The following is a 25,731-nucleotide window of genomic DNA, read 5'->3' on the forward strand; positions in this document are numbered from 1 at the left end:
CAGAGTGTTAACCCCAATGGTGGTCTGGGGTCACCATGCTAATCACCATTAACTGTAAAGGCTGACAGATGACAGCACTTGTCTTTAAAAGACTGTTAGGTAGAAAAACACCTTAAGGGTGTTTGCTTTGTACTATAGTTCAAATCATACCCTTTGCCAAATTTGGTATTCACAATATCCAGGTCTCCTTGACGTTACCCTCATCATCCTCAGGAACCTGTGAAAGAGGTCGGTAATGCTCTTACAAAGGTTGATCTTAGCGTTCACTGTGACAAAGGTCATGGGGCATAGAGTCGGGTCCTCTATTATTAATTCAGTGACGGAACAACAGAGAAAGAATAAGGATTAGAATGACCAAGGTTCAACACTGAGAAAAGGCAAATGTACATTCAGACGTGTGTTATTCAAATTTCTCTTCACTGAGCTCATCAACTTCACAGATCTAAATATCTCTGAGAGCTTGATGTCAGAATGCTGTTGATATCCGGTTTCTCTTGACCTGTGTGTGGCAAAATGCTGCGAGAACTTTCATAAAGAAACTGTTGTACTGCTTCAAGAGTTAAGACCATGCTTCTAAATCAGTCAGCCATGCTCAATAATGCTGGCCCAATGTAAAAGAGGTGCTTTGTGAATGCCATTTTAATCTCTTGATGAAGTCTTTAACACAACAGAATGCTTATTCATGTTTTAAAAATGTTTCTTGAAATGCATATATATTTACAAAAACTGCCCTCGAGTAAATGTCATTCTTCTTCGACAAAAATCTCTTTGAAAAGGCCCTTCAAAAGAGAAGAGGAGCAACCAAAAGCACCTTTACTCTCTGGACATTTTCCAATTAGACTGTTGTTTGCCAGCAGATCAAAGCTAGGATAATCCTTGGGCTGGATAACATGGCTACTATGGACCTAAATATTAGAGTGAGAACCAGTAGGACTTTAGTTGACAAATGAGTGTGTCAGTACGTTCTACAGGGAAGAAGACAGAGGTGGAGTGAAAACAAGAAGGAATGGCAGAAAATGGAACATGTGAAAGATAGAATGAGAGAAATGAAGCTGACACTGACAGTGTACTGGAGAAGAAGAGGGAGGAGGGGAGGTTTGCAGTTGGTGCACTGGTACGTGACGTCAGCAGCTTGTTGGATTGAGGTGCTGTGTCCTGCTGATTTTAATCCTAACTCATTAAGGAACCGAGAGCAAGTGCCTGTGCAAGCCTTTTGGGGAAAGAGAGAAAGTGACAGGAGGAGGACGGAGCACTAACAATCCATCAGAAGAGACAAGTGGAGTTAATTCACAGCTTGAGAGACAGAAGAAGGAAAAAAATCGGTGCTTTACTTTTGCTGGTCAGTCTCATGCCTGCTTTCGCTCATTGCCCTTTCCCTCGCTTTTCGTAAACGTCTCTGCTCGTAATCGTAACGTGCGGCCTGTTCAAGCATGCCCACAAACGGAATTAACAGGGCTCTCAAGCTGCAATTTGGCCTCATCAACTATGAGAACCGCTACCTGACAGCCGAAACCTTTGGCTTCAAGGTGAACGCCTCAGGTATTAGCATGAAGAAGAAACAGATCTGGACCTTGGAGCAAGATGAGCAAGATGGCCAAGTAGTGTTCCTCCGCAGCCACCTGGGACGCTACCTGGCCTCTGACAAAGATGGGAAGATAACAGGTGGGGCGGAGAGGCCTGACCCTGAATGCCGTTTCCTTATTGTGCCCCAGTCCGATGGTCGCTGGGCGCTGCAATCCGAGCCTTTCCTGCGTTACTTTGGAGGCTCAGCTGACTACCTGTCCTGCTTTGCCCAAGTCATTGGGGAACAAGAGCTGTGGGCCGTCCATTTGGCCTTACACCCACAGGCCAGCCTGCTCAGTGTGGCACGCAAGCGTTATGCCCATCTGTCTGCTTCGGATGGAGAGATCTCAGTGGACAGCAACATTCCCTGGGGAGTGGACTCCCTGGTCACCTTGGTATACCTGGACGGCAAGTACAGCCTAAAGACCTGCGACAGCCGTTTTCTCAGCAATGATGGGAAACTGGTGAAGGAGAACACCAATAACACTAGCTTCACACTGGAGCTGAAATCGGGCAAGTTGGCTTTTAAGGACTGTGATGGTAAATATTTGACCCCAGTGGGACCCACAGGAACACTGCGTTCTGGCCGATGCTCCAAGCCTGGAAAAGATGAGCTGTTTGATCTCGAGGAGAGTCATCCACAAGTCATTTTTCAAGCCGCCAATAAAAGATTTGTCTCAGTCAAGCAAGGTAACTTTCCAGTCATGCAGAAAAAAAGCGTTTTTCATGTAATCACAACGCTTATCTAACGCTAACAAACGTGACTTTGAAATTTTAAAAAAAACTGTACAGTTCCATACAGAAAATGGACTGGAGTGCAGCCCTCATGGTATATTGTTCTAACTCCAGTGTTCGGTGTACGAGAACCTTAAAGGTGGAATTACTTTCATTAGTGACGGTCATAGAGCTTTAATAATGAGATTTGATTGTTTGCATTTTATCAGTTTAATGCATTTTAAAGAAACTTGAATGTATTTATAACAAAGCAAGAAACAAGGCGATGTCTTCCACCACGATTTTGCAATGACTATGCAGCTGCTGTAAGTTTTGGGGTCAATCTGTGTGCTACATAAATAAAGGGGACTTGACTTGTGCACTTTGCTGCACACGAGACTAGGTGAGACTATTTTCAGATCCCAAAGAGGCAAAAAAGCAGCCTAAATTTTGAATACATCATGCACGCCCTTTTAAAAGTACTCCTCGCCAATGTCTTGGAAAGACAAATGTTTTGGGTTCATCTTTCAGGTACAGTTGTTTTGAGATCAGTGGTTGTCCTTGATTTAGTTCAACATTCTGGATCCATCCAGCATTCTGTTTTCATGTATTTCTCAATTCCTCCTGTTTTTGTAAAGTTATTCCAAAACTGAACCCGGATGGCAACACAGACTGTTACTTTTTGCAGCTTTAGGTATTGAGGCTGGCCCAAATGAAATACCTAGACAGCGAAGCACCACAGCGTACATTGTGTACCCTTTCACAAATACTTTGCTTTCCTGAGCGGAGCAGAACCACTGCTGGCTGTTGTAGATGTCAAGTAGAATCAAATATTACACAGTCTACAGTAATGAGGGCTTCGTAACAACTTAAGATGGCCTTGGTTTATTTTTCTTCATCTTTATAGTTAGATTAACGCAATGAAAACATCAGTCGGTTACATTTGCCAGATGATGAATGAAATTTTCCTGTCTTCATGCTGGATGGAATGGTTGACAGCCACAATGTGGAGGTAATTGTGGTAATGGGCTTTGTCATTTTCACTGTGTGTCCATTGAAGATTAAGCAGTGTGCAAATGACTTCAGGGCAGATCTGTGCCCCAGGGGTGTCAATTACCATCAATGGGCTTAAGCCAAGCAGCTACTCGCACTTTACCGTCATCCATCGAGTGAAGTTCTCCAAATTATGTTGATCTATAGTCCTATACAGTGGCAGTAAAGTGGCAGCAGCTACAGCCTTTCCAGACAGATCAGTTACATGATCTCTTTTCAGTGTGCATGATGTGGTCTGCTCTGTCCTGTATAATTATATAACCATGGGACGACTAGGAAGCAAACTGTGCTCTGTTGCAGGTTTTTAAAGCTTTAAAATCAATTAAAACCACAATTCTTACTTATTATATGACCTTCAAACTGTTGTAGTTGTAAACTATCTCTCCAATGCACATGCACTACTACAGCACAAGGGCTTCTTAGACCAATTTCAATCGGCACTCATTACTATTCTTATGCAAGAAAAGCATTCTGCATGAAAAAAAAAGTCATTATCAGGGCAATATTTCAGCAACTTGGCACTCCATCCTCATAATATAGGGCAAAGACTTTTATTCTCAACTGTAGTGTTTGGCCTTGTGGTAGTGCCACGTTTTTTAAGGAACAAGGCACTGAAAGCTGCTTAGTGGGCCCTGCAGTGCAGATTTGCATTTCACCACTCAGGGAATTACAGCAAGCGAATGAACAGGAAGGGTGGAGGGGTGACTATGGGGGATTAGGGTTGTAACGGGATTAAGAGAAAGGTTGAAGGATATTTCGGTGGCATCTAATTTGAACTACAGCAGACACAGTTCAGTTATATCTGTCTGTGTATTCCCCACCACCACACTAGACAGAGTTTATACATGTGGATTACGTATGTAACACCAGACTGACTGCAAGTGAGGTGTTTGTGTTTAGAGAACTGGGTACTAATGAAAGTTCTGTCTTTAGCCTCAATCTTTATTTGATATGATGTTGTGTGCAAGATTGCATTTGGATGCAAAACAGATGGCTTCAGTTGTTCATATGAAATTTGCTTAAAAGCAAGCATTCAGAAAACAAGGCATGCACATCCAAGGCTTGTCCATGGCTTCAAATCAAGGTAGTTATTTAACATGATCATCTAATCATCTTTTTGGGTCAACCCCTATAAACTTCAAAGGTGAAATACAGTCCATTCCAGAGATGAAATGTTTTCATGGTGGGTGAAATAACAGTGAAACCTCAACAAATGCTGCAGCGCAATTGACTTCTAAAATGCAAACTGATTGACTTTTGCTTCTTACAACTGATCAAATAATGTCTGCATGTTTAAGGCTTAAGAAATATTTTTCACAAAACCAAAACAAATGACCACTGACATTTTCCCCATGAAAACAATCCCTTTATGCCTTTAAATGGCACAGATGTAAGCCAAGAATATGCAGATCTATAAAGTCCTCTTTCTCCAGCCACCCCTTCGCTGCTTGCTCAAGCACACCAGCTCACTTATGACACTGCAGGAACAGTGGAACACTGCTCTGCACTACACAATAGAGAAAGTCCATAAAACAGGATATCGGTTGTGAAGAACAATTATACAGAAAGCCTCACGATTGCTTTCCTAGGTTCAGAATGAAACTCCAGATGTCTGAATCTGTGTTTTTGAGACGTGTCATCGGTAGACTGCAGCTTGAAGGCAGGAATGCTCAGCCATATTGCTGACTGCGAATACATCCGTGTGTGACACATTATGACACCTTCATCCACTAAGATGGATAACAGCTGTAACATTTGGTTTCTAGAACCAATGACTACATTGTAGAAAACCAAGCAACCAAAACAATTCAGGAGGATGAAATTACTGTAAACATATAATTATACCAACAACTTACAATACAGCAAATATACATGTTGGGTGACCAAAGAAGACCAGGTGCCTATATGAGGAGACAGAAGCCTTGAATGGGTCACTGTAAATAGCACATTCACAACCATGGTGCAACAACAGAGACGGCATGGATGTATTTAATGCTAGATTACTATTATGCACACGTCTCTCCTTATTGAATGAGCACATTACATTCAAGGAGAGGCAAATGGCATTCAAGAGGATGCAACACTGTAATCCATACATTCTATTACACAAAGGCACAATTGTCAATGCTGTCTCTTCTTCCCTTATTGCCAGGAGTGAGCATTTCAGCCAATCAGGATGTGGAGACAGATATGGAGACCTTCCAGATGGAGATAGATAAGGAGAGCAAAAAGTCTATGTTTAGGACCAATGGCGGATCATACTGGACGCTAGTGTCTCACGGAGAGATCCAGTCCACTGCCACAGAAGTGTAAGTTAATCTTTTAGCTACAAAAGAAGAGTTTTCTTTTTTTTTTCTTTTTTTTTAAATGTTCTTGCTGCAGCAACACCTCTTAGCTCTCAATTGCACAAATATACACTTTGTTATAATATACTGTTCTTATTGTATAGTGTGTATTCAACACACTTGTGGTTCAGTTGCTAGTCTTTATTCTGTTGTGCTACTGTATTGATTTAAATTGTACTATATATATTTATATAACTTAGCCTTCAGCCAGTATATATCTATCCATCCATCTACCTATCCAGCTATCTACCCACCCCCAGTCTTCTCACCTGAACCTCCTCACCTGTTCACCTTTGTCTTTTTTTCATCTCAGTGAGGTCAACACAATGTTTGACATTGAGTGGCGAGGACAGAGAGTAGCGCTCAAAGCAAGTAATGGAAAGTATGTGTGCACAAAGAAGAATGGGCAGCTCTCAGCGGTCAGCGATACAGTGGGTAAGTGCTTTCAGACAAGCCCCTTGGGATTCACTACTGTGTTTGTTTGATATTTCCACCACAGATAGCCTACGAGTTTGTCGACCCCTTAACACCAGATGAGCAATATTTATCCAACATTGCAGGTGATGACGAACTATTCTTGATGAAGCTCATCAATCGCCCGATGCTGATCCTCCATGGAGAGAACGGCTTTGTGTGTCACCACAAGAACTCCAACACTTTAGATGCAAATCGTTCTATTTATGACATCTTCTCACTGATCTTCAATGACGGCGCCTACAACATAAAAAGTCAGTGTATTGTACACAATATATATTTGCATGTATAAACATGATGCATCTACTGCTTTCTTAAGCAAATGGCCGAATTATAATCAAGTGACATTTATCTGCAGGTGTGAATGGAAAGTTCTGGTATGTCTCTAGCAGTGGCCTAGTGTGCTCAGATGGAGAAAAGTCCGAGGACTTTTTCCTTGAGTTCCTGGAACATGGACGTGTCGCCATCAAGGGCTCCAATGGAAAGTACCTCCGTGGAGATCAGGGAGGCATACTTATGGGGGATGGCCCATCTGTCGATGCATCTTCTCTCTGGGAGTACTGATCCCTTCAATCTGAGTTCTCAAGGAGGGCCTAACATAAAGGTGCATGACCCGCTTTTATCAGGTCTTATGAAGCAGACCGACTGGATAACATTTTCCTGCCTGTTTTTATACTAGATACCCTATTCCATGTTTTGTTTTGTTTTTTCTTCTTCTTCTTTTTTTTAATTGGGAAGAAGTGAACACTTTAGAAAGATATGTGTATTTTTTTCTTGTGAATGTTAGATGTTTTGTCTTTCAAATGAAACAAATGCCAACAACAAATGACACACACAGTGTGGAAATGTGCAAATTCACAAGTACGGAATAGGAGAGTTTCAATTCTTCACAAACACTTTGTTCAGTATGCACACAATGGCAGCCATGTTGTTGACGACAGCCACACTGATCAGTCACTAAACAGAGAGAAATAGACGGTCACTGTCTAACTTGGTTTGTTGTTACTGTGACACATTTTCTGTTTAGCTTATTCAATAAGCATATTTATTAATGGCAACAAAAGGAAACTTCAGTCGTTCTGCTGCTGCTAATTTCCCCTTGCTAAATAGACAACATATCTTCAAAGGATTTAAAAAAAAAAAAAAAAAAGTTTTGCTAATCAAAATGTTGGCACAGAGAAGGACACATCAGTCCTGAGTGACATTTACATACTTTTAACAAAAAAAAAAACCATACATGGATGATGACAAATCAGTGTGGCTGCATTTTTAGGTTTACCTCGAAAAAGCAGGGATACTCATTTACAGACAAAGTTTTTATTTCATTTTAGGTCGGTAGACAGCTACACAGCTGCACAACAACATACATCTGGATCTCACTTGTGCAGCCTCTGGTGATATAAGTGATTTCTTACCATTATATGTTCTCTAAGAAAAGTGTGGTCTGAGTCACGCTTAGCAAAAGTAATGCACCATTGTCTTCAAAGGCAGCAAATGGCTGGTGCCAGTTTCATTTATCTTAATGGAACATTTCCAGCTTCCATCAAAGAGCATAATGAAGCAAATCAAGTGGACATGAAAAAATAGACGTTCTCACTCGCTTCTGCAATGCAAATGTAAATCCAAAGACTTAAGGCAGCCTCACCGCAAACACTGAAATATATACTTTTTTTAATGTAGCTATAAGACATGCAGAGATCAGACATGTTCAAGAACAAAGCATACCAGAAGGAATATCACATGTCCATATCAGGAACAAGCTAGAAACCCGAGGGGCAGCACATATAAAGAATTTGATGGAGTGCACATTATTTTTAAATGTACCTGGTATGAACTCAGAAAATGCTTCTCTGGTGTTCTGCCCAGGGGCCTTAATCCATACTTCACTCTCTATCCCTTTATATCTTGTTTTTATGTTGGTGGGTAGTAAAATAAGAAAACATAATGGATTTTAATAACAAATATTTTTGAAAAACACTACAAAGATTGCTTGCTGGAATACTTGGTGTCAGAAAACGTGTCCGGCCGTTACAACAGTGACAACTTATGAAAATATCAATAAAGAAAAATCCGTTTGAATCATGGCTTATATATAAAAGATGGACTTTGGTGTGTGGACTACAGTTTTAAAGCCTCAAGTTTGACATTTTTCACTCTAGCCACCTTGGTTTTTTAAAACTAGAGGTAACTAGTGATCAGTGGATCTGGCAGAGAATTCCAGGAGACTATGCACACCTGTAGCAAGGTAATGTCTGTTTTCCTCTAAATGGGATCACAAATTTACCACCATGATGCACTGAAGGAGACTTGAAACTAGTGATTGACACCATGAGCTCATTAGGAGAATGTTTATTGAGTAATAAATCAAGTGAGAAGCAGAGTTGTTTGAAAAAAACCTATACATGACTATACAAAGAAACCTCTTTTTGCAACTAGAAGAGTCGCCGCCCTGCTGGTCTTTAGAAAGAATGCAGGTTTAGGTTACTTCTGCTGTAGTTTCACTTTCTGACTTGGCGGCTCTGTCCATCTTCTATATACAGTCTTCTGTCTCAATACAAATCTTGAAATAATGCTTGTTTTCCATCTGTTTGCCCACAATCAGATGAGATTATTCCAACAATTTCTTCTGTGACTTTGCCCAGGGGTTGTTCTCCAGCCCCATCCTGTCAGCAAACTGCTCTGTCAAACATCTTCAGAGTTATTGGAAAACATGTTATTTGGGCTTTGTCAGAGCCAGGCTATCTATCTACCCTCTGCTTCCAGACTTTGTGCACAACTAGGCCAAGAACATCCCACTGCAACTGATATCAATCTTTTCAACTGTCTGACAGCAGTCGGCTATATTTCACCATCGTAGAGTGTTCCTCTACCTAAAACTGCTTTTGAAAATGGGATCAGTAGCTTGTAGTTGACCCTTACCCAACACAGCCCTTTAAATGGGATTTTTTTTTAAATATATATTTTGATTCAGTGTCTTCTATGACTCACTGACATTATTACAGACTCCCGACACTCATCAAATCACTAAGGGCACAAGCTGTCCAGACTTTATTAGAACTGATGTTGGTGTGCAGTACTCAGGAAAACCTGAAAGTGTATACAATTAATCCAGTAGATTTTTGTCTGTTATTTCCCCAGGAAGTAATAAAATCTGCAATAGATCAAGTGTGATGTCTAACCCTGTGGTTTTGTGATGTGTGCAATTTGCAATTAATAGAGACACATTTTAGAAAGCAAGTTCTAAAATGTTTGGTCACCTGTGCAACCTGTATCAGCTCTATAGAGCGCTTCTGGCCATATTTTAGAATGCATTGAATATACATAGACATTTGTTGTTTTATCATCATTGTTTTCTGATATGATTTTTGAAAATTTTATTGACAATAAAAACTTGACAATATCTTTGTTGACTTTGGGAGTAAATTGTGGGTTAAGCTTTGGGACTATGTTGTGTATGTATGTGAAATTTGAGAATCATTAGTTCAGATGGGAAAGGTAGTTGAGCCAGAACTTTTTGGGTTGCTGGGTGGAGTTCTATCAGTTTCTCTGCTTGGACCTGTGGTAGACTGACGACCTGTCTATGGTGTATCCTGCCTTTGCCCTAAGTCAGCTTCAGGCCCCTGTGACACTACAGAGGATAAAGCGGTGTATAGATAATGGAAGGATAGATGGATGGGTGGAGGTCTGGCTCTTGTTGTCCACATGTCACAGTGTCCTTGACAAAGGACCCCAAATTGTTCCTGTATTGGAGCAGTGCTAACTGCCCATCAGTGATATTGATAGGAGTTAAAAATACGAGAGTAAGCGCTCGATCCATAAGCCTTTTCCCACAGCACAAATGTTGACATACTAGGAAAAGCAATGTTACTCACATGGAAATGATGGCTATATTCAATCCTGGTATGCTAGTTCCTGGATCCTGCCGTGACAAGTCACAGTAGTAATAAATAATCTTTGCGGTTATTTGGCTGGTAATCAAGGGACTAAAGGCTCATCAACCTCATTTTGCTAAATTGAGCCTCCTCGTCTCCTCTGTCTTCCTGCCTGTGACTTGGAAATTAATCTTGGTGTGCCATCATGATGATGTCTTATTCCTCAAAATGCATCTTCAGGAGAGAGGAGGCTTGCCAGAGGAGCTATGAGAGGAGACACACAGGCGTGTTCTTATTGGATCCTTTGTGTAAGTCTTGAACACGCTAGACAACAACAACAACAAAAAAAGCGTGACACACAGCTGGAGCATACATGCCACGTCAGGAGCAGGACTGATGAGTCATTTTGTGAATTAAGTTAAAAGTAAATATATTCTGTGGGTTGTCATGAACACGGTTATTGTTATCTGACAGAGATCATAAAATGCAGCAGCAGGCTGTAACAAAACAGCTGACAGATGATGCAGCTGCACCACATGTCGTATTTAATTGACAATGCTTTGAAGAAAAAGCTGTAAGCAAAGGATGACTCATTTTATTAAATGTTTGCTTCCTAGACTGCACTCTAGAGGAGTCCAGGAAAGGAGTCAAGGATGTACAAGCTAAATAATGAGAGGGAGAGATAAGGGTAGCCAAAAGATTTCCCCATTTACTACAGTAGGTGGCACTGTGTATCTTGCTCAGTTCTTTCTCTACAGCTGTTCACTGAAGTGCTTCAGAAAAACCAACCCAACACAACTGACCTTGTAACACTTGTTAACATTTTCAACAATGCACTGTTGAAAACTGACTCAGCTGTCAGTTATAGAACACTATATTCATATGTTTTTGAGAAAAAGACATGGTTTCTATAGACTTTGAGGTCGGCTGTCATCACCTTTCAGGGGGATTTGAAATATTTATGGTTTACAAACAAAGTGTTTTTTTTTTTCACAAGGATTTCTGTTGTTGCTCTTGAAAAGACACGCATACAAACACACATTTTTCCGACGCCCAGCACATTTCACATTGACACTTTGCCTCCACTCCTTTAATTCTATAATTACACTGGCAAAGGTTTTCTTTGAAAATCACAGCCCATAAAATTCCTGCTCACTAAGCCTGTTCATTACACACTACTCACTGAACTGAAAATGTTTTAACTGATTAAATTTCTTTTACCATGACATTGACTCTGCTTTTCGCAAAGCACATTAACTGTGTGCTGTGTATTTTAACAGTGGACTTGCCAAAGATTTTCTAAAAGAGCTCCAAAATTAGATGAAATGTTTTCATGTCAAGTAACCAAGCTTTGAGTTTCCCTTCCTGTCTGAATGCTAACCTCAAAACTGGAGCCCTCTGACAAGAATGGATCACTAGTCAATAATCAGAACTGTCATTATCTTATAACTCTGTGTGCTGTAATCAAATCCTGTCTCGGTTTGCCTGCAGGCAGCGTGTTCTAGACTAAAAATACTACAGTAAATTGGGGTTATTTGAAACAGGTTGTCAGGCGTCGTGACTTAAATCCACTAAGGAGGCTATCTCAAAAATACAAACATTGGAGAGGACTCAAATTCTTATTTCTTTTGGAGCTAAGACAGGTATAGTTTTAAACAGATGGCAGAATAACACTAAGCCTTTCTGCAAATCAAGCTTAAAGGGGACACCCGCCAACTCCTTGGATTGGCAGTGACTTTCCAGTAAAATACACACAACAAATACACACAGTGGCTCAGTGTATACACTGGGTTCAGTGTAGAGGCAATGTGCACCCGGACAGTTCTGTAGTAGCCAAAACTCAGGCCCTAAAACTGGGAACATAATGTAGAGATTAAGATTTGCACTTCTATAATAATAATATAAGATTCACAACAAACAGAAATGCCTTGTCAGAACTTGGTGGCTACATTGCCCACAATGCAAACACAACAAACACTTGATGCGGCACTGAAATAGGCCGATTCCCACTTTTAATTAGGATCCAAAGAAGACCAATAAAGTTCTATAAACACCTTAAAGCCAATGAGCCCAACTCCAACCATTACACAGCTACAATGAGGAATAGATGGAAAGAAGTCCTCTCTGCTATAGGGGCCATAAAGCTCAGCAAAACAATGAATTGCTCCAACACAGACCCCACACGAACCAGACTGAGCAAATTTAAGGCAAAGAAAAATGAAAGCATCAACCACTGGACAGAATGACAAAAAACTAAAAAATGAATGCTATTCAGGCCCGGACAGACAAATCTGAGTTGATTATTTTGGTTCAATGAACAACCAGAAACTGAAAAAAACAACATGGGTGATGACAAGAACCTGGAAACTGCAACTGGTAAACACCTGCAGAGTCATTTCTCCCAAAACAAGAGGTGCATACAGACAATCTGAGACACAAAAAAAGAGAGGAGGGCGTATTGGTTTCCTGTGTAAAGGGAAGAAACTGGACAGGAGAGAGAGCTTGTTCTGTTCCCTACCTTGTGTTGCTCTGTTGGTGTGTCACACTATCTTTCACAGTTCAGGTTATATTGGAGTCCCCTTCATTTCCATTCTTCTCATGAATCTGTAAAGAAAGATCAGCTCTCATAAAGTGTGTCATGTCTTCACAAAATCATTTAATTAGGAATCTGCCATTTACTGATTCAATGCTGCATCATTTAGCTGGAGGGAGAACTGTCGACTGTAGGCAGCAGGCAAAAAGAAGCAAAGAACAATACCAGCAAGACTAAAGTCAAACAGTATGTCCACTAGTTTCTATGTATATATGCATTGGTAATATGTGTACGGCACATTTGCTGTGTGACAATGGATGACATGCATTGTAGAAGGATTGGACAATTTTTTTTTAGAAGGCAGGATGTCAAAATGTTCAAAGTAGCCAAAGAGCAAATAAAATTATAGGGTTTTCTTGTTCATCTCACTGATAATAAGCATAGGTCAGCAGTGGTGTTGTACAGCTCAGCTACACAGAGCATGTAGAAATTCAGCTATTATCAGAAAAAAGAAAAAAAAACGTGTTAACAATAGTCGTTAATAAAATCCTGCAGAGGCTTCAATCACATTTCTGTATAGTCTGCAAAGTATGATTCTGACCTGCATGAGTGTGTCAACTAATGCTCTGACGAAAATACCACTTCAAAAGAGGACATAATTACCCAGGCTTCATCAACTCAGACACATCGTGACATTTCGTTGCTGCTTTCCACCCAAGACAGCGTTTGCGGGATTCTCAGAAAAAGAATTTGCAAATGACCCTCAGGTTTAAATGTAGCAGTGAAGATACAAAGCCAGCATAGTGTGAAATGTTCCATTTATTTGTTTGGAAACACATTTGTAAAGATGTTTGACTGAATTCTTCCCACCATATCTTAATTGGAAAGCAGCGTGTGCAATACAGCCCTGCTCAGATGGTGTCTGCAGCTTTGCCTGGTTTGAACAGATGCTCAGGATCTGACAGGTTTGATTATAATTCACTTCTGCCGTGAAATTAGGGGGCAATTAAAGCCAACTGTTCTCCTCCCAATAAAAATGTTGGAATTATGAAAAAGAATTGGTACAAATAATAACTGTAATTTCAAGGTGCAAAAAAAAAATCAATAAAACGTGCTTTTAAAAAACACAACAAATAAAAATAATACATCATTATCTGCATTTGTTAAACACTAATTCCTTTTGGTTTAATGATTATAACCTGGAAAATTTGTTTTTATTATACACATGATATAAATGAAAATAAAGTGGTTTTAATCTGCTATGCTTCTTTTAAATTCATCTGAGATAAATCCCCTCATTGCCTACATATACAGATAGGTAACAAATAAAGAGGAAAATCCAACCAGTGAGGGGATCTGGTGGTGGGGGGCATTTTGCTTGCATAGTTTGGTTCCACTTGTCCATTGAGAGGTCACAAACAAATCAACACAAAGTTGCTGTATATGTGTACCTTTAGTAGCATTTCTATCCTGATTATGAATGATGATGGCGTTCCATCCAAGCGGCAACTTCTTAGGCTGAAAAATAAAGCAGCACCACAAATGGTCACTAGAGGCTGGCTCCGAAGCACATCAAGCCCTATAGACCCCCTATACTAAAACTATTCTGCAGAAAAAAACCCTGTTCATAACCTGAAACAGTTCTGATCTCTATAACTAATTTCTCCATTTGTGTCAACTGTATGAGAAGTGAACTTTTAAACAACTTGCTTGTTTAAATTGCATTAAGGCTTAAAGCTACTGAGGCTTAAAGCTACTGATTATTAAGGGTATAGCCACTTTGAATGATAAGTCGGGCGCGTCGCAGGACAGTCCATGGTCTAGAAACGTGTGCATGGCCCACTTCAGCTCCACTCAGGCTACAAGTATTTGCAGGTACACTGAAGCTTATTTTGGCAGGACATGGTGGCAAAACACCTTACTAAGACACTTTGTTAGTTTTTCATTTAATTTGTCACCCATCTGTACTTCTCTCTAAGAGAACTGACAATACTGCTCTAATTAAAAAAAACAAAACTGTCCACTCAATAATCACAATAAGCCTTTTAAAGATGGAATCTGCATGTCACAGAAAGGTCAGCTGCCTGAAAAGCTAGCTGTTTTTAGACACTGTCATTGACACTGGTTGTCACTCACACAGGCATTCATCTAGTGCTCCGTACTAAACAAAGAAAAGAAATTAATTCTATTTCAGTTCACGTTTTATTTATTGGAATGTACATTTCAGATTCCCTGCATGCTACAGTGGCTGCATTTGGAGACGAAACTAAAAAGCAATTCCAACTACAAATAGGAAGCACAATGTTTGATGCTTCTAAAAATTGCAGACATGAAGAAGAACTTTCTTTACCAACTTACAATTGACGAATATTTTATTTTCCTTGCCATCTGTAGCATTTTATGACAATGGCCACAATCAAGTACAAAACATGTAGTTCTACTCACGCCTACCTTTTAACAGTCAACAATAGCAACATGAAAGAGAGTCTGAATGTGTCCCGCTTTTGAGAGACTAACAGCTTCAAATGACACTGTGATAAGTACAATTTTTACTTTATTTGTCATTAATCTTGCTGATCAAAGGGCAGTGGGATTTTAAAACCGTTTACTTGCTTCAGTTCTATTCAGCATCAAAACCCATTCTGCTGAAGACTGTGAAATCACTCTAAACTTAATTATTACCAATGTAGGTGTTAAAATCTCTTTTTCCTTGTGCACCCCTTTTTTACCATATAAGCTACAGCTAGATTTCCTGGTGAAAACAAGAGAATGAGGTAAGTTGCTGCAGTCTAGAGAACTTGGTAGGGAATTTATTGTCCGGTGAAACAACAAAGCCATAAAGATACACGGGAAAGGTTTCAAAATATCCTGTAGTGCCCGAGCCAAGAGCCCAGATCTCAGTCCAATTGAGAATTTGTGGCAGGACTTGAAAATTGCCTTTTACTCACCATCCCTTACCCATCTTGACAAAGCGTGGACAGATTTACAAGGAGGAACTGGAGGAAATGTTAGGCCCTGATAGAGCCATCTAAAGTCCAGGCATGATTTGAAAGGGTTGAATTTTTCTGCTTGTTTTAAATGTATGAGTAATTATATTCACAAAGGGATTTGTTTGTAATGTTACTGTCTTCTGTGGGTCTGTGACAAAATAAAACCTCAATCACGTGGTAGAAATAAAACCTACCTGTCAGACTGATGGTCTCTGGACTGTGTTTATCCATCCAACGTCTCACATGCCTTTCTAAATTCACAAACAAATATGCTGTTTTCTATCTGTACTCAGCTGTGTTGGTATTTCGCATAAACTGTATAAAGGATGGACGTAGCTACCGTGACGTCACTTGTTGGTTTCTGCACTGAGAAAATGAAGCCAGGGTTTTGCTACTTCCTGGTTGACATCTTGGATTTTTGGAGCCAGTGACGCAAAAATAGGGGGGCGGAGCCATAGGAGCAGCGATTGGTCAGACGGATTGAGAGGCAGGCCCTCTCCCCACATTTATGGCCTTCTGCTCACTTCATCTGTATGGTCACTGCCGACTGTCAATCAAGCCAGCCACACCCCTTGCCCCCACAAAATGTTGATGATTTTTTAAAAATTCAGCATTGATTTATTTTCAGATTGGCCAACTGATCTCTGGACTTGACCATGAAAACAAATTTTTTTAAAAATCCTGAGCTGAAGGAATGCAGTATTGCATGAACTGTGATCACTTCTTTTCCAATTCAAGTCTATGGGAGCCAGGGCTTTTTGGAGCCAGGACTAGCGGACGTAGTGATATTGCAGGTTTTTGACACTTCCGGGTTGGCTTCATTTTTCGGGGGCGGTTGCTACGTCCATCTTTTATACAGTCTATGGTATTTCGTCACCATCTATGAGGCTGGCCCTCCTCCAGGACCCTCAGGTGAACAGGTGTCAGGTGAAGTTGCCTGATCATTCCTGGCTCAGAACATGTATTTGAATTATTTGATGTAACCAGAAAGTCATGTCAGCCGACCGTTTTGAAAAATAATAAAATCATTTTAGATTTAGTTTTAAGTGTAGGAAAGTTACCCTGCATGCTCTCAGACTTAACTTGTGATTTTTATTTATTAAGTCTGCATTTTTTCCCTCATCAGGCAGCCTTTAGACTGATAGTACAGTTTTCTATATGGAGTCACCATCGCAGCCGCTGTTGCAGGTAAGATTAGGTTGAATTACAGCGGGAAACGTTTTACAGTAGGAAATGTGTTATTTTGAAGAAAAATAAATAAACACAAACAAGCATCTTCGCTGCATGTTGAGTTTTATTTTGAAATTCACCGCCAGAGCTGCAGCGTTTTATTTCTGTAACTTGACAATATGGTTCAATCGAGGAGCGCAGCAAGAAGCCGACAGACGCTCAGCCGCTACCTGTCACTATAAGATGGCACAGACAAAGACGCGTCTCTCCTTTATTTTGTAGTTCTCTATCTGATTCTTGTTTCATGTTCCTAAGCAGGACTTAATTCACAATTTTTATTATTTTTTATTTTTCCTTTTACAACTACATCCTAGGATGGAGAACCTGCAATTTACAGGGAAGGATCCAGCTGGAGAGCCTTTACGCATCGCACACCTTGGAACGTCGTTGTAGATTTCAGTATAGACAAAGAAAAAAAACAATCATGGAGTATTAGTGTAGCTGCACTCTGCGTGTGGACTGTATCATGAAGTACGGACCGGTGGTTCTAACTGCTGGGCTCACAGGGTTGCTCAGTTTTGGTCTCCTCGCTGTGGCAATTGGGACTGATTACTGGTACATAATTGATGTGAATAAACCCAACTATACAGGTCCAGATGACCTGAGTTCACACTCTGGACTGTGGACAATTAATGAAGGTAAGTCAGCTTAACTTCAGTCTGCATATTATGGGATGTAGTTATGAGCTCTTATTCAGCAGGTGTGACTCTTTACACTCAGTTATTAACTGCGTAATAACCTTTGTTCTGGCACAGGCAATTCTGAGAAACCCTAAAGTTCCTTATTTTTCAACTGACTTCTTTCCCATTCAGGCGTGTTCTAAAATGTGAAATATCAGTATTGATCTATTCTGAAATGTGGAGGGAGGGCTGTGAATCGATGGACTGTGTGTGACATGATGTTGCTGAGATCCAACATCGCTCATATTTGTTCATGGATCATGTCTCTCGTGCTGCTCTGCTGCATTACCGTGATAACGAGCAGCACTGTTAGAACTCAGGTGCAAAAGCTGCTTGCGGTGGATTTCACTATGTACCACTGATGCACAGAGGAGATGTCCATGCTTTTAGCCTGTGTGAGTAAATGTTGGCAGTATCCTGAATTAAACTCTCTTACTGGATTCCGACTCAATTAAAAAAAATAAATAAATAAATCACTTTTCATGCAGTGAATATAATAAACATTTTTTCATTATTGTTGGTTAATTTGTAAATGTGGCAACTTTTAGCCTCTGATCAGTATCAGCCCCTGCAGGCAGCAGCAGGCAAACACACAGGAAGCTGTAGAAATGATTTCCAACACAACTGTCATGTAATCTGCATGTAGGCTGCACAGTTTGACAGCCAGATGGGTCCGATTTGATGGTGGTGGTGCCTACAGTTTACACAGTAATGCCACGTAATGAGACAACATGCGGTGCTCACCTGCCACTGCCAAACAAATGTGAAACATCTGCTGTAAAACTAATGACATTTGGGACGTACAAAGGCTCGGTGTCATTGATTTTATTGTTGAATATGTGACGTTTTTCAGCACTCTGATCATATCTTTACTACTGAACGACTCAAATCTGTATTTTTTTTTTGGTATCATGGAGCAATTTTGCAAGTCCCCTGCACTATTGCAGGTCCTGTCGTGTGTAACCTTTTCTTTTGACATTTTCAGGAGCAAGCAGGAGTTCAGTGATCCCCTCTTTCACAGCAAATATGTCCAGCCTGTCAGAGGCAGAGAGGCACATTCTTGGTGAGTGGGTTACTTTATCAGCAGAGAAAGAGCAGGAAGAATACACAGTAGAATATTCTTGGCAGAAGGAAGTCAAATGTCTATTTTTCTGCCTAAAAACATTTTTATTTACCAGCAATGCTTTCAAACAATCATATCCAGAAAACAAACGATAAGCCAAGATAGACGTTTTGAGGTAGTATATATTTGTTGTTGTTAAATCCTAGATTGAAGCAGAGTGTCTTTCAATACTTGTCCCTGTTTGCAACTTTCACAAAGAAATACAGAAGTCAATTGTCTCCTGTGACAGAAACTAGCTCAGCCAAGTCTGTGCAAGGTGATTTTTATACCTTCCTGACAATAAGAATGAAAACCAATGGCTCCCTGGATGGAAGACATCAATCTGAAAATCTCAGCTGCTTTTGCAAATGGACTGCACTCAGCAGTAGTGTATGCACAGAGAGCAGTGTGTATGATTTTATGCGCATATGTGTGTTTGCAGGCTTGCACAAAGTGGTGGTCATCTTGTTGCCCATGAGCCTGGTCCTGCTGGTGCTCGGCTGGATCTTTGGACTTGTCAGTTCTCTGGCCTGCAGTCCCAAGCTGCTGGCTGCATCAGCATGCTACTTCCTCCTCTGCAGTAAGTCCACGCAGATCCTTGATAGTTTTTTTTTTTTTCTGAGCCTGTAGCGGTGATGTGTCCTTGGCATGTGGAATGAGACTGAAGCAAATCCTTTGCCTGATAATGTCAGCCTCTAAGATGTACAGCATGAGAGCAAGTGTGTGGGCGACACAATGCAGACACGTGGCTTTGTGTGAGTGTTAACTACACCTAGGAAGTAAATCCTCTCTGATTCACTTCTAACTAGCGGCACCATTAGTATCTGATTGCAGCCTTTCTAGACATAAACAGTATGTTTATGTATGCTTGAGCAGGCTAATGACCAATGAGATAACAGTGAATATAGTTGTGTAAATATCATATCTTGCAGCTGATTGGAGGAGGCTGTTATGCGTGTAATCTGCAGCTATATATTACATGTCTCCATGTGCCTGTTAAAAATCTCATTCAGCTTAATTGAGTTGAGTTAGGTAATGGTCGTTTTGCTCAAACTGTTACCAGAGAAGGGTGGAGATGTGGATTTTATGGTGAAAATAATTCTTTGAGGGGAAAGTAGAGCCCAAGTGATATATTGGTGGGATTGACTGATGTTCCCACATCACAGGTACATTTATAAATTGTGTCACGACAGAGTTTGTCCACCAGTTTTTCTTTGCACTACTGTCTGCACCACATGTAGTAGAGCGGACATCTCAGCCGAACAGATGGTGGTGCAGAATCAAGAGTGGTTTTCACAGTAACTTTTTTGCTCTTTGTGGTGTTTTTGGACCAATATTGGTGCCAAAATGTGAGGGAAAAAAAATCCAAATCACCATCCATCCATCCATTATCTATACACCGCTCAATCCTCACTAGGGTCACGGGGGGGCTGGAGCCTATCCCAGCCGACTCAGGGCGAAGGCAGGGGACACCCTGGACAGGTCGCCAGTCCACCGCAGGGCCAAAACTAGTTAGAGACAGACAACCAAGCACACTCACATTCACACCTACAGACAATTTAGAATCACCAATTAACCTCAACATGTTTTTGGACTGTGTGGGAGGGAGAACCCGGAGAGAACCCACGCTGCACGGGGAGAACATGCAAACTCCACGCAGAAAGATTCCGGTGCCCCCACCAGGACGCGAACCGGCGACCTTCTTGCTGCGAGGCAACAGTGCTACCAAATGCGCCACCCTGCAGCCCTCCAAATCACCAACTAATTAATAAATACATTGCTGGACAGTTATTTATGAAAACCCAATCACTTCCCCTTTAAGTATCACTTTAGCATATCCAGTTGTGAACAAAAGTTTACATACACTTGAAACACGCGTGTCTTTCCTTCAATAAACAGTCATGCATTTTGGTGCATGCATATTTCTCTTCTGGAAAAATTACGAAATCTTGCGGGTCAAAAATACACAGACAGCAATGCCAATGTTTGATTAAATACCCCTCTGCCATTTTCACCTCACCTAGGTGCTTTTAGTAGCTGTTTACAAGCTTCTGGCAAGCTACTGGTTGTATCTTTGACTCCTCTCACTGAATTGGTGCAGCTAACCTAAATAGTTTTGCTTTCTGATGCAGACTTGTTTCTTTAGCACATTCCACAGATTCTTGATGAAGTCTACGTCAGGACTTTGGGGAGCCAGCCTACAACCATAATTCTAGCCATTTCTTCATCAGTTTTGATTTGTGTTTGGGCTCATTGCCTTGTTGGAACACCCAACTGCATTTAAGACCCAATCCCCAGGCTGATCATTTCAGCATTTCTAAAGAGGTGATCTTTATTCCTCATGATTCCATTTACTTTGTGTAAAGCACCAGTTCCACTGGTACCAAAACAGTCCAGAGAATAATACTGCCACCACCATGCTTGATGGTGGATATGGTGTTTTGGGGGGCTAAAGGCCTCACCATCTCTCCTCCAAGCATATTTCTAGTCATTGTAGCCAAATAGCTCCATTTTTGTTTCATCTGACCACAGAACTCTCCTCCAAAGACATGTGTGTTTTAATGATTCCATCATAGAAAATTAGCAGTTGTAAGAGTCACTGGAAAGTCAAGACTGCCATGATACACATACAACTTCTGCTCACATCTGAATATAAAGACTATTGACTATCAGTATTTTTACTCCCTAAAATCAGTATTGGCCCCAAGAAATCCAGTATCCATCGGCCTCTAGAGCAAAGCATTTTTAAATTCCTATAAATCTTGAAACACTTCTGTCTCTTTATCCAGCCTGTCTGGTTTTGTGTATATCTGACAGATTTTGTCAATATGTATCAACAGCATCATTGATTCAAGCCATTCAGATGCAATTAAAGTAGATGTGGTAATGCAACTCTCACATAAAATCCCACATTCTGAATCACATTTCTGACACCCCCCTTTTCCAAACACTAACCTGTTTTAGAAAGATGTGAATAAAAGTAGTTTGTAGTGGTTAATTTCTGCAGGCATGTTTTTTGTTTTTTGTTTTTTTTCTTTTTTTCCCCCTCTGTGCCTCCCAGTCAGATTTGCATAAAATAAACCATAATTGCAAGCTGGTTCCTGATGAGCACGAACATAGTTTTAGACACCGTACCAACAAACATTCTCAGCATGGATATTGACATAATTAACAGTATTGATCACAGCATGGTGGCTGATTGCAGAAAATTGCAGAATAGCTTGTTGCTGATTGAAACATCCAGTCAGACTTCCCTTTGGAGCCGCCTCATTCTCATGTCATTCTCTGTTGCTATGAAATAATATTTAAATTCTTTGTTGTAGAAAGTGAATGAGATCAAATGGACAAGCCATTTTATAAATTCTATTGCAGAAAGTGTTCAGAGAGAGTCAAATCATAAACAAGCAGCAATGCACTTGAAATAATTCACATTTATCTGTCATTGTCCAGCGATATGACGTGAAGCAGAGGGTCAAATAATGGTTTTGTTTTTTATAAAAAAGCTTTCAGAGCCCCTTTTGATTAGAAGTTGGGTTTGGTAGCTACCAAAAGGAGACTTGATTTGCTGGTTCCACTATAAGGGCATGCTTTCATCAGTAATACTATAACAGAATACATTTTTTCCCTGGGTTCAGCTGTTGAACAGTCACAATAAATACAATATCCATCAAAGAATACATTTGATTAGGTCTGAACTCGAAAGGAATGAGTTCAAATTTGTGTTTGGATAAGATTGAGGGTAAATGCATGATTCTGTCAAAGGAGTAGAAGGTCTTATTATGTACTGCGCCATCTGTGCTGACATGCCCAGCCTCTCATGTCACACAGAAGAGACAGCTAATTTCATGCTTTGCACCAAATGCCCTGTCCGCGTCCCTACATCAAAAGACCTGCGAGAGCTGAGCTCTGCCATTTTCAAAAACACCCTTCTTATAATGTAAAAGAAAAAATGGGGAATGGTTTCTGTGTTTGGTTCTCCTTTTTTCCTTCTTATTAAATCCATTAGAACCTTATTACTCACGCCATATTGTTTTTGTATGAGAAACTATCGTAATTTACGTGTCAGTAGGTCTAGGTAATCCCACCCAACATACTCACATCACATATCACAGTACTGATTACACAGTCTCTGGTTCTTTTAGAAATGTACATTTAGTTTCTTTAATAGCTTTCATTTAGTTTTGCATGAGCTCAAAGGAAAAACTGCTGTGGTGTTGGTGCAGTAACAGCTTCGACCTCACATTAATTCCAGTAGAGCTCTTCTAAGACATACGATATATTGGAAATTTTAAATTTAGCATAAAAAGATTGAGGGCTGCAGGGTGGCGCAGTTGGTAGCACTGTTGTCTCGCAGCAAGAAGGTCGCCGGTTCGCGTCCCGGTGGGGGCACCGGAATCTTTCTGCGTGGCGTTTGCATGTTCTCCCCGTGCAGCGTGGGTTCTCTCCGGGTTCTCCGGCTTCCTCCCACACGTCCAAAAACATGTTGAGGTTAATTGGTGATTCTAAATTGACTGTAGGTGTGAATGTGAGTGTGCTTGGTTGTCTGTCTCTAAGTGTGGCCCTGCGATGGACTGGCAACCTGTCCAGGGTGTCCCCTGCCTTCGCCCTAAGTCGGCTGGGATAGGCTCCAGCCCCCCCGCGACCCTAATGAGGATGAAGCGGTGTATAGATAATGGATGGATGGATAAAAAGATTGAGCTAGATGAAACCCAAAAATGAAATCTTGTCATTCTCAGAACACCAATCATTATGATACTCACTCTAACGTCACATGTTCTCTTTGATGCGCCCACGTGCAAATTAGCCATGCTGCTCGATAGGCATTGAGACAAAAGACCACAGGTGAGGTTTTAAATTATCTGCAATTAACTGAAGTTAATTGCAGGTGCAGGTTTTGGAGTGTGCAGTTCCACCGTGCCACAGGAAAGGTCAATCTGAATTGTTCATTTTATGGTTCAATATTTGAGGACTTTTGAGGCTGACATTTATAATGATGTTATTTTTGCTGGCCCACCTCTGTGGCAATTGTTATGCAAGACATTTCCTCTGTCGTTTTAGGAACATATACAGAAATCAAAAACAAGACCACAGGTTCTGTCTGTAGAGTTACACACTGACAGGTTGAAACCTACATTTTGCAATTCCATCTACAGGGTTATGTGGGGACAATTGTGTCAGAAAAGGTTTATTTGCTAAATGATGTATTATTGTTGTAATTACCCAATTATAAAACCCAGTGAAGTGTACATCATGGTGATTACAGTGCGTGAGTACTCAGCTCAAACTCTGGAGAATTCCCTCCAATTCCAGATGGATCCATGCTGCAGGTACAAACAAGGGAGTGTGTTACAATCTGAAACGTTTGTCTGTTGCATCAACAGGTATTTTCACCCTGTCAGGAGTCAGCATCTACATCAAATACTCAAATCAGGCCATGGAGGAATTCCAGCGGCTCGTGTCCCCGGAGAGTCTCGTCTATGTGGATGTGTCGTTCGGCTGGTCCTTAGCCACCGCCTGGCTCTCCTACAGCCTGGAGGTGGCGACTGGCTTGCTGCTCATGCTGGCTGCCAGAATCACTCAAATGAAGGGGCATTACGACTCTGGTGTAGCCATCGCCATGTTATAGACTGATATATTCATGGTGCCTGGGTAAAACTAAAAGGTCACATTTTGTGGGTTTTTTTTGTTGTTGTTGTTGCAGTTATCACTTATTTATTTATGGTGCTGGGGGAAAAAAAAAAAACAGATGAGAAGAGTTCAAGCTGAACAAGGGCCATGACAACAAAAGGTACTGCAAGCTGGGTTTACAACCACAGATACAGAAAAACTAAATAATTTATGCTGGTGAACATTTATTTCTTTTCACTGCTGCCTTTCATTCTCTCAGTGTCATTTTCTGTCCATTGTCCCATAAATGTTGCCACACAAACAGAAAAACGCTGACTGGGCTTGACTTGATAACCAAACCATGTAGATGCAAATGCCTTGAGATGTGAGACGCTGGTGGATTCCTAGACCTTTGCTGCATGTCATTCCTCTGCTCTTTTCCCCCACATTTCCTGTGCTGCTCCACGCCTATCAAACAAGGGCATTAAATGTTCTTAGTCACAGAGTAATTACTGCTAAGATTAAAAGTAGCTGTTTTGCCTTTGAATGTATCCTGTATGTAATACAGTATGCTTTAGCCTTGATGCCAGAATCCAGCCAATATATACATTTAATTATTGTACTACATTAACTGTTTTGTATTTTTTATTTTTTTTTTAGTGTATCGTGATTTTTTTTTGTGTGTGTGTGTGAACAGTTGTTTCATCTGTGTCTGCCTCGCAAAATAAACGCAGGCAAAATGAGCAGTTACTGTAAGTTGTACAGGTTAATTTCCTTTTTGATGCATGCTCTGTAAGACTTTTTGAATTAAATATACTCCAATATCTCCTGTGCACCCATTTGTTATACTGTATTCAAATACGGTTTGCATCAGTGATATCGAGTATTTCATTCAAGTGAAAATGTTGCTGATTTTGCAGGAGGAACCCACCGAGCAATGAAGCCACCAAGGAGAGTAGACTAGATAGCACACAGTAAGACGTAGTACAGTTTCTATTATATTGTAATAGAACAGCTGCTACTTTGCTGCTCTGTGTGCCAGGAAATTAGCATTTCACTGCTTTTGAAAAGCACTTAGTCTGTGTAGAAGTTGAGAGACTGTTAGCTGCTGAGTATTTGACTTCTAGAGCAACATCTAAAACGCTATCCTGTGCCTCTTGCTTACACATTTCTTTACCCAACCTAACAGTAAATGAGTTAATCATGAAAATAGGGCTGACGTTAAATACACTCATGGGGATGCTGGTATTTGTTTTCAGCAGTACAGAACGGGTGCATGTGTTACTGTCTACTTTATTGTAAAACTCTGTGTTCTGGAAATGTGACTTGTTCTCTGCATGCTGCAAGTAAATGGAGCACTGTGACAATACAACATTTTGCTGTAAGATGTGTTGTGTATTTCTCTTTTTACAAGCATACGAACCTTCCTAGTGTTTTCATACCAGAACAGTTAAACTTTTATTGTCAGCAGTGGCAGAAAATCAGGAAAACCTCAATCCAGCTGTAGAGTAAATGCAAACTTTAAACAGACAACAGAAAAAGAAGACCAAAAATGAAGACTCAGATCA

General features: G+C 40.6%; 2 protein-coding genes across 2 annotated transcripts; both read left to right on the forward strand.

The window, feature by feature from the left end:
- The first annotated feature begins 1,430 nt into the window (after nucleotides 1–1,430).
- Nucleotides 1,431–6,713, forward strand: fscn2a (fascin actin-bundling protein 2a, retinal). Its single transcript, XM_008303076.1, has 5 exons — nucleotides 1,431–2,253; nucleotides 5,483–5,639; nucleotides 5,989–6,110; nucleotides 6,236–6,403; nucleotides 6,508–6,713. The coding sequence occupies exons 1-5, from the start codon at nucleotides 1,431–1,433 to the stop codon at nucleotides 6,711–6,713; spliced, it is 1,476 nt and encodes a 491-aa protein (XP_008301298.1).
- Nucleotides 6,714–16,975: 10,262 nt separating this feature from the next.
- LOC103373237 (transmembrane protein 235) lies at nucleotides 16,976–25,503 on the forward strand. Its single transcript, XM_008303088.1, has 4 exons — nucleotides 16,976–17,412; nucleotides 18,440–18,517; nucleotides 18,999–19,136; nucleotides 23,938–25,503. Exons 1-4 carry the CDS (start codon nucleotides 17,241–17,243, stop codon nucleotides 24,180–24,182), a joined length of 633 nt encoding a protein of 210 aa, XP_008301310.1. The 5' UTR covers nucleotides 16,976–17,240; the 3' UTR covers nucleotides 24,183–25,503.
- The last annotated feature ends 228 nt before the right edge of the window (nucleotides 25,504–25,731 follow it).

Source organism: Stegastes partitus, unplaced genomic scaffold (genome assembly GCF_000690725.1).
Source record: "Stegastes partitus isolate 25-593 unplaced genomic scaffold, Stegastes_partitus-1.0.2 Scaffold38, whole genome shotgun sequence".
Lineage (NCBI taxonomy): Eukaryota > Metazoa > Chordata > Actinopteri > Pomacentridae > Stegastes > Stegastes partitus.

Bases quoted from the DNA above. Each gene is read 5' to 3' on its own strand.
- fscn2a (XM_008303076.1), top strand. From the start codon at position 1,431: ATGCCCACAAACGGAATTAACAGGGCTCTCAAGCTGCAATTTGGCCTC. The intron at 2,254-5,482 runs GTAACTTTCCAG...CCTTATTGCCAG, and splicing joins ATTTGTCTCAGTCAAGCAAG to GAGTGAGCATTTCAGCCAAT. The intron at 5,640-5,988 runs GTAAGTTAATCT...TTTTCATCTCAG, and splicing joins CAGTCCACTGCCACAGAAGT to TGAGGTCAACACAATGTTTG.
- LOC103373237 (XM_008303088.1), top strand. From the start codon at position 17,241: ATGAAGTACGGACCGGTGGTTCTAACTGCTGGGCTCACAGGGTTGCTC. The intron at 17,413-18,439 runs GTAAGTCAGCTT...TGACATTTTCAG, and splicing joins ACTGTGGACAATTAATGAAG to GAGCAAGCAGGAGTTCAGTG. The intron at 18,518-18,998 runs GTGAGTGGGTTA...GTGTGTTTGCAG, and splicing joins GGCAGAGAGGCACATTCTTG to GCTTGCACAAAGTGGTGGTC.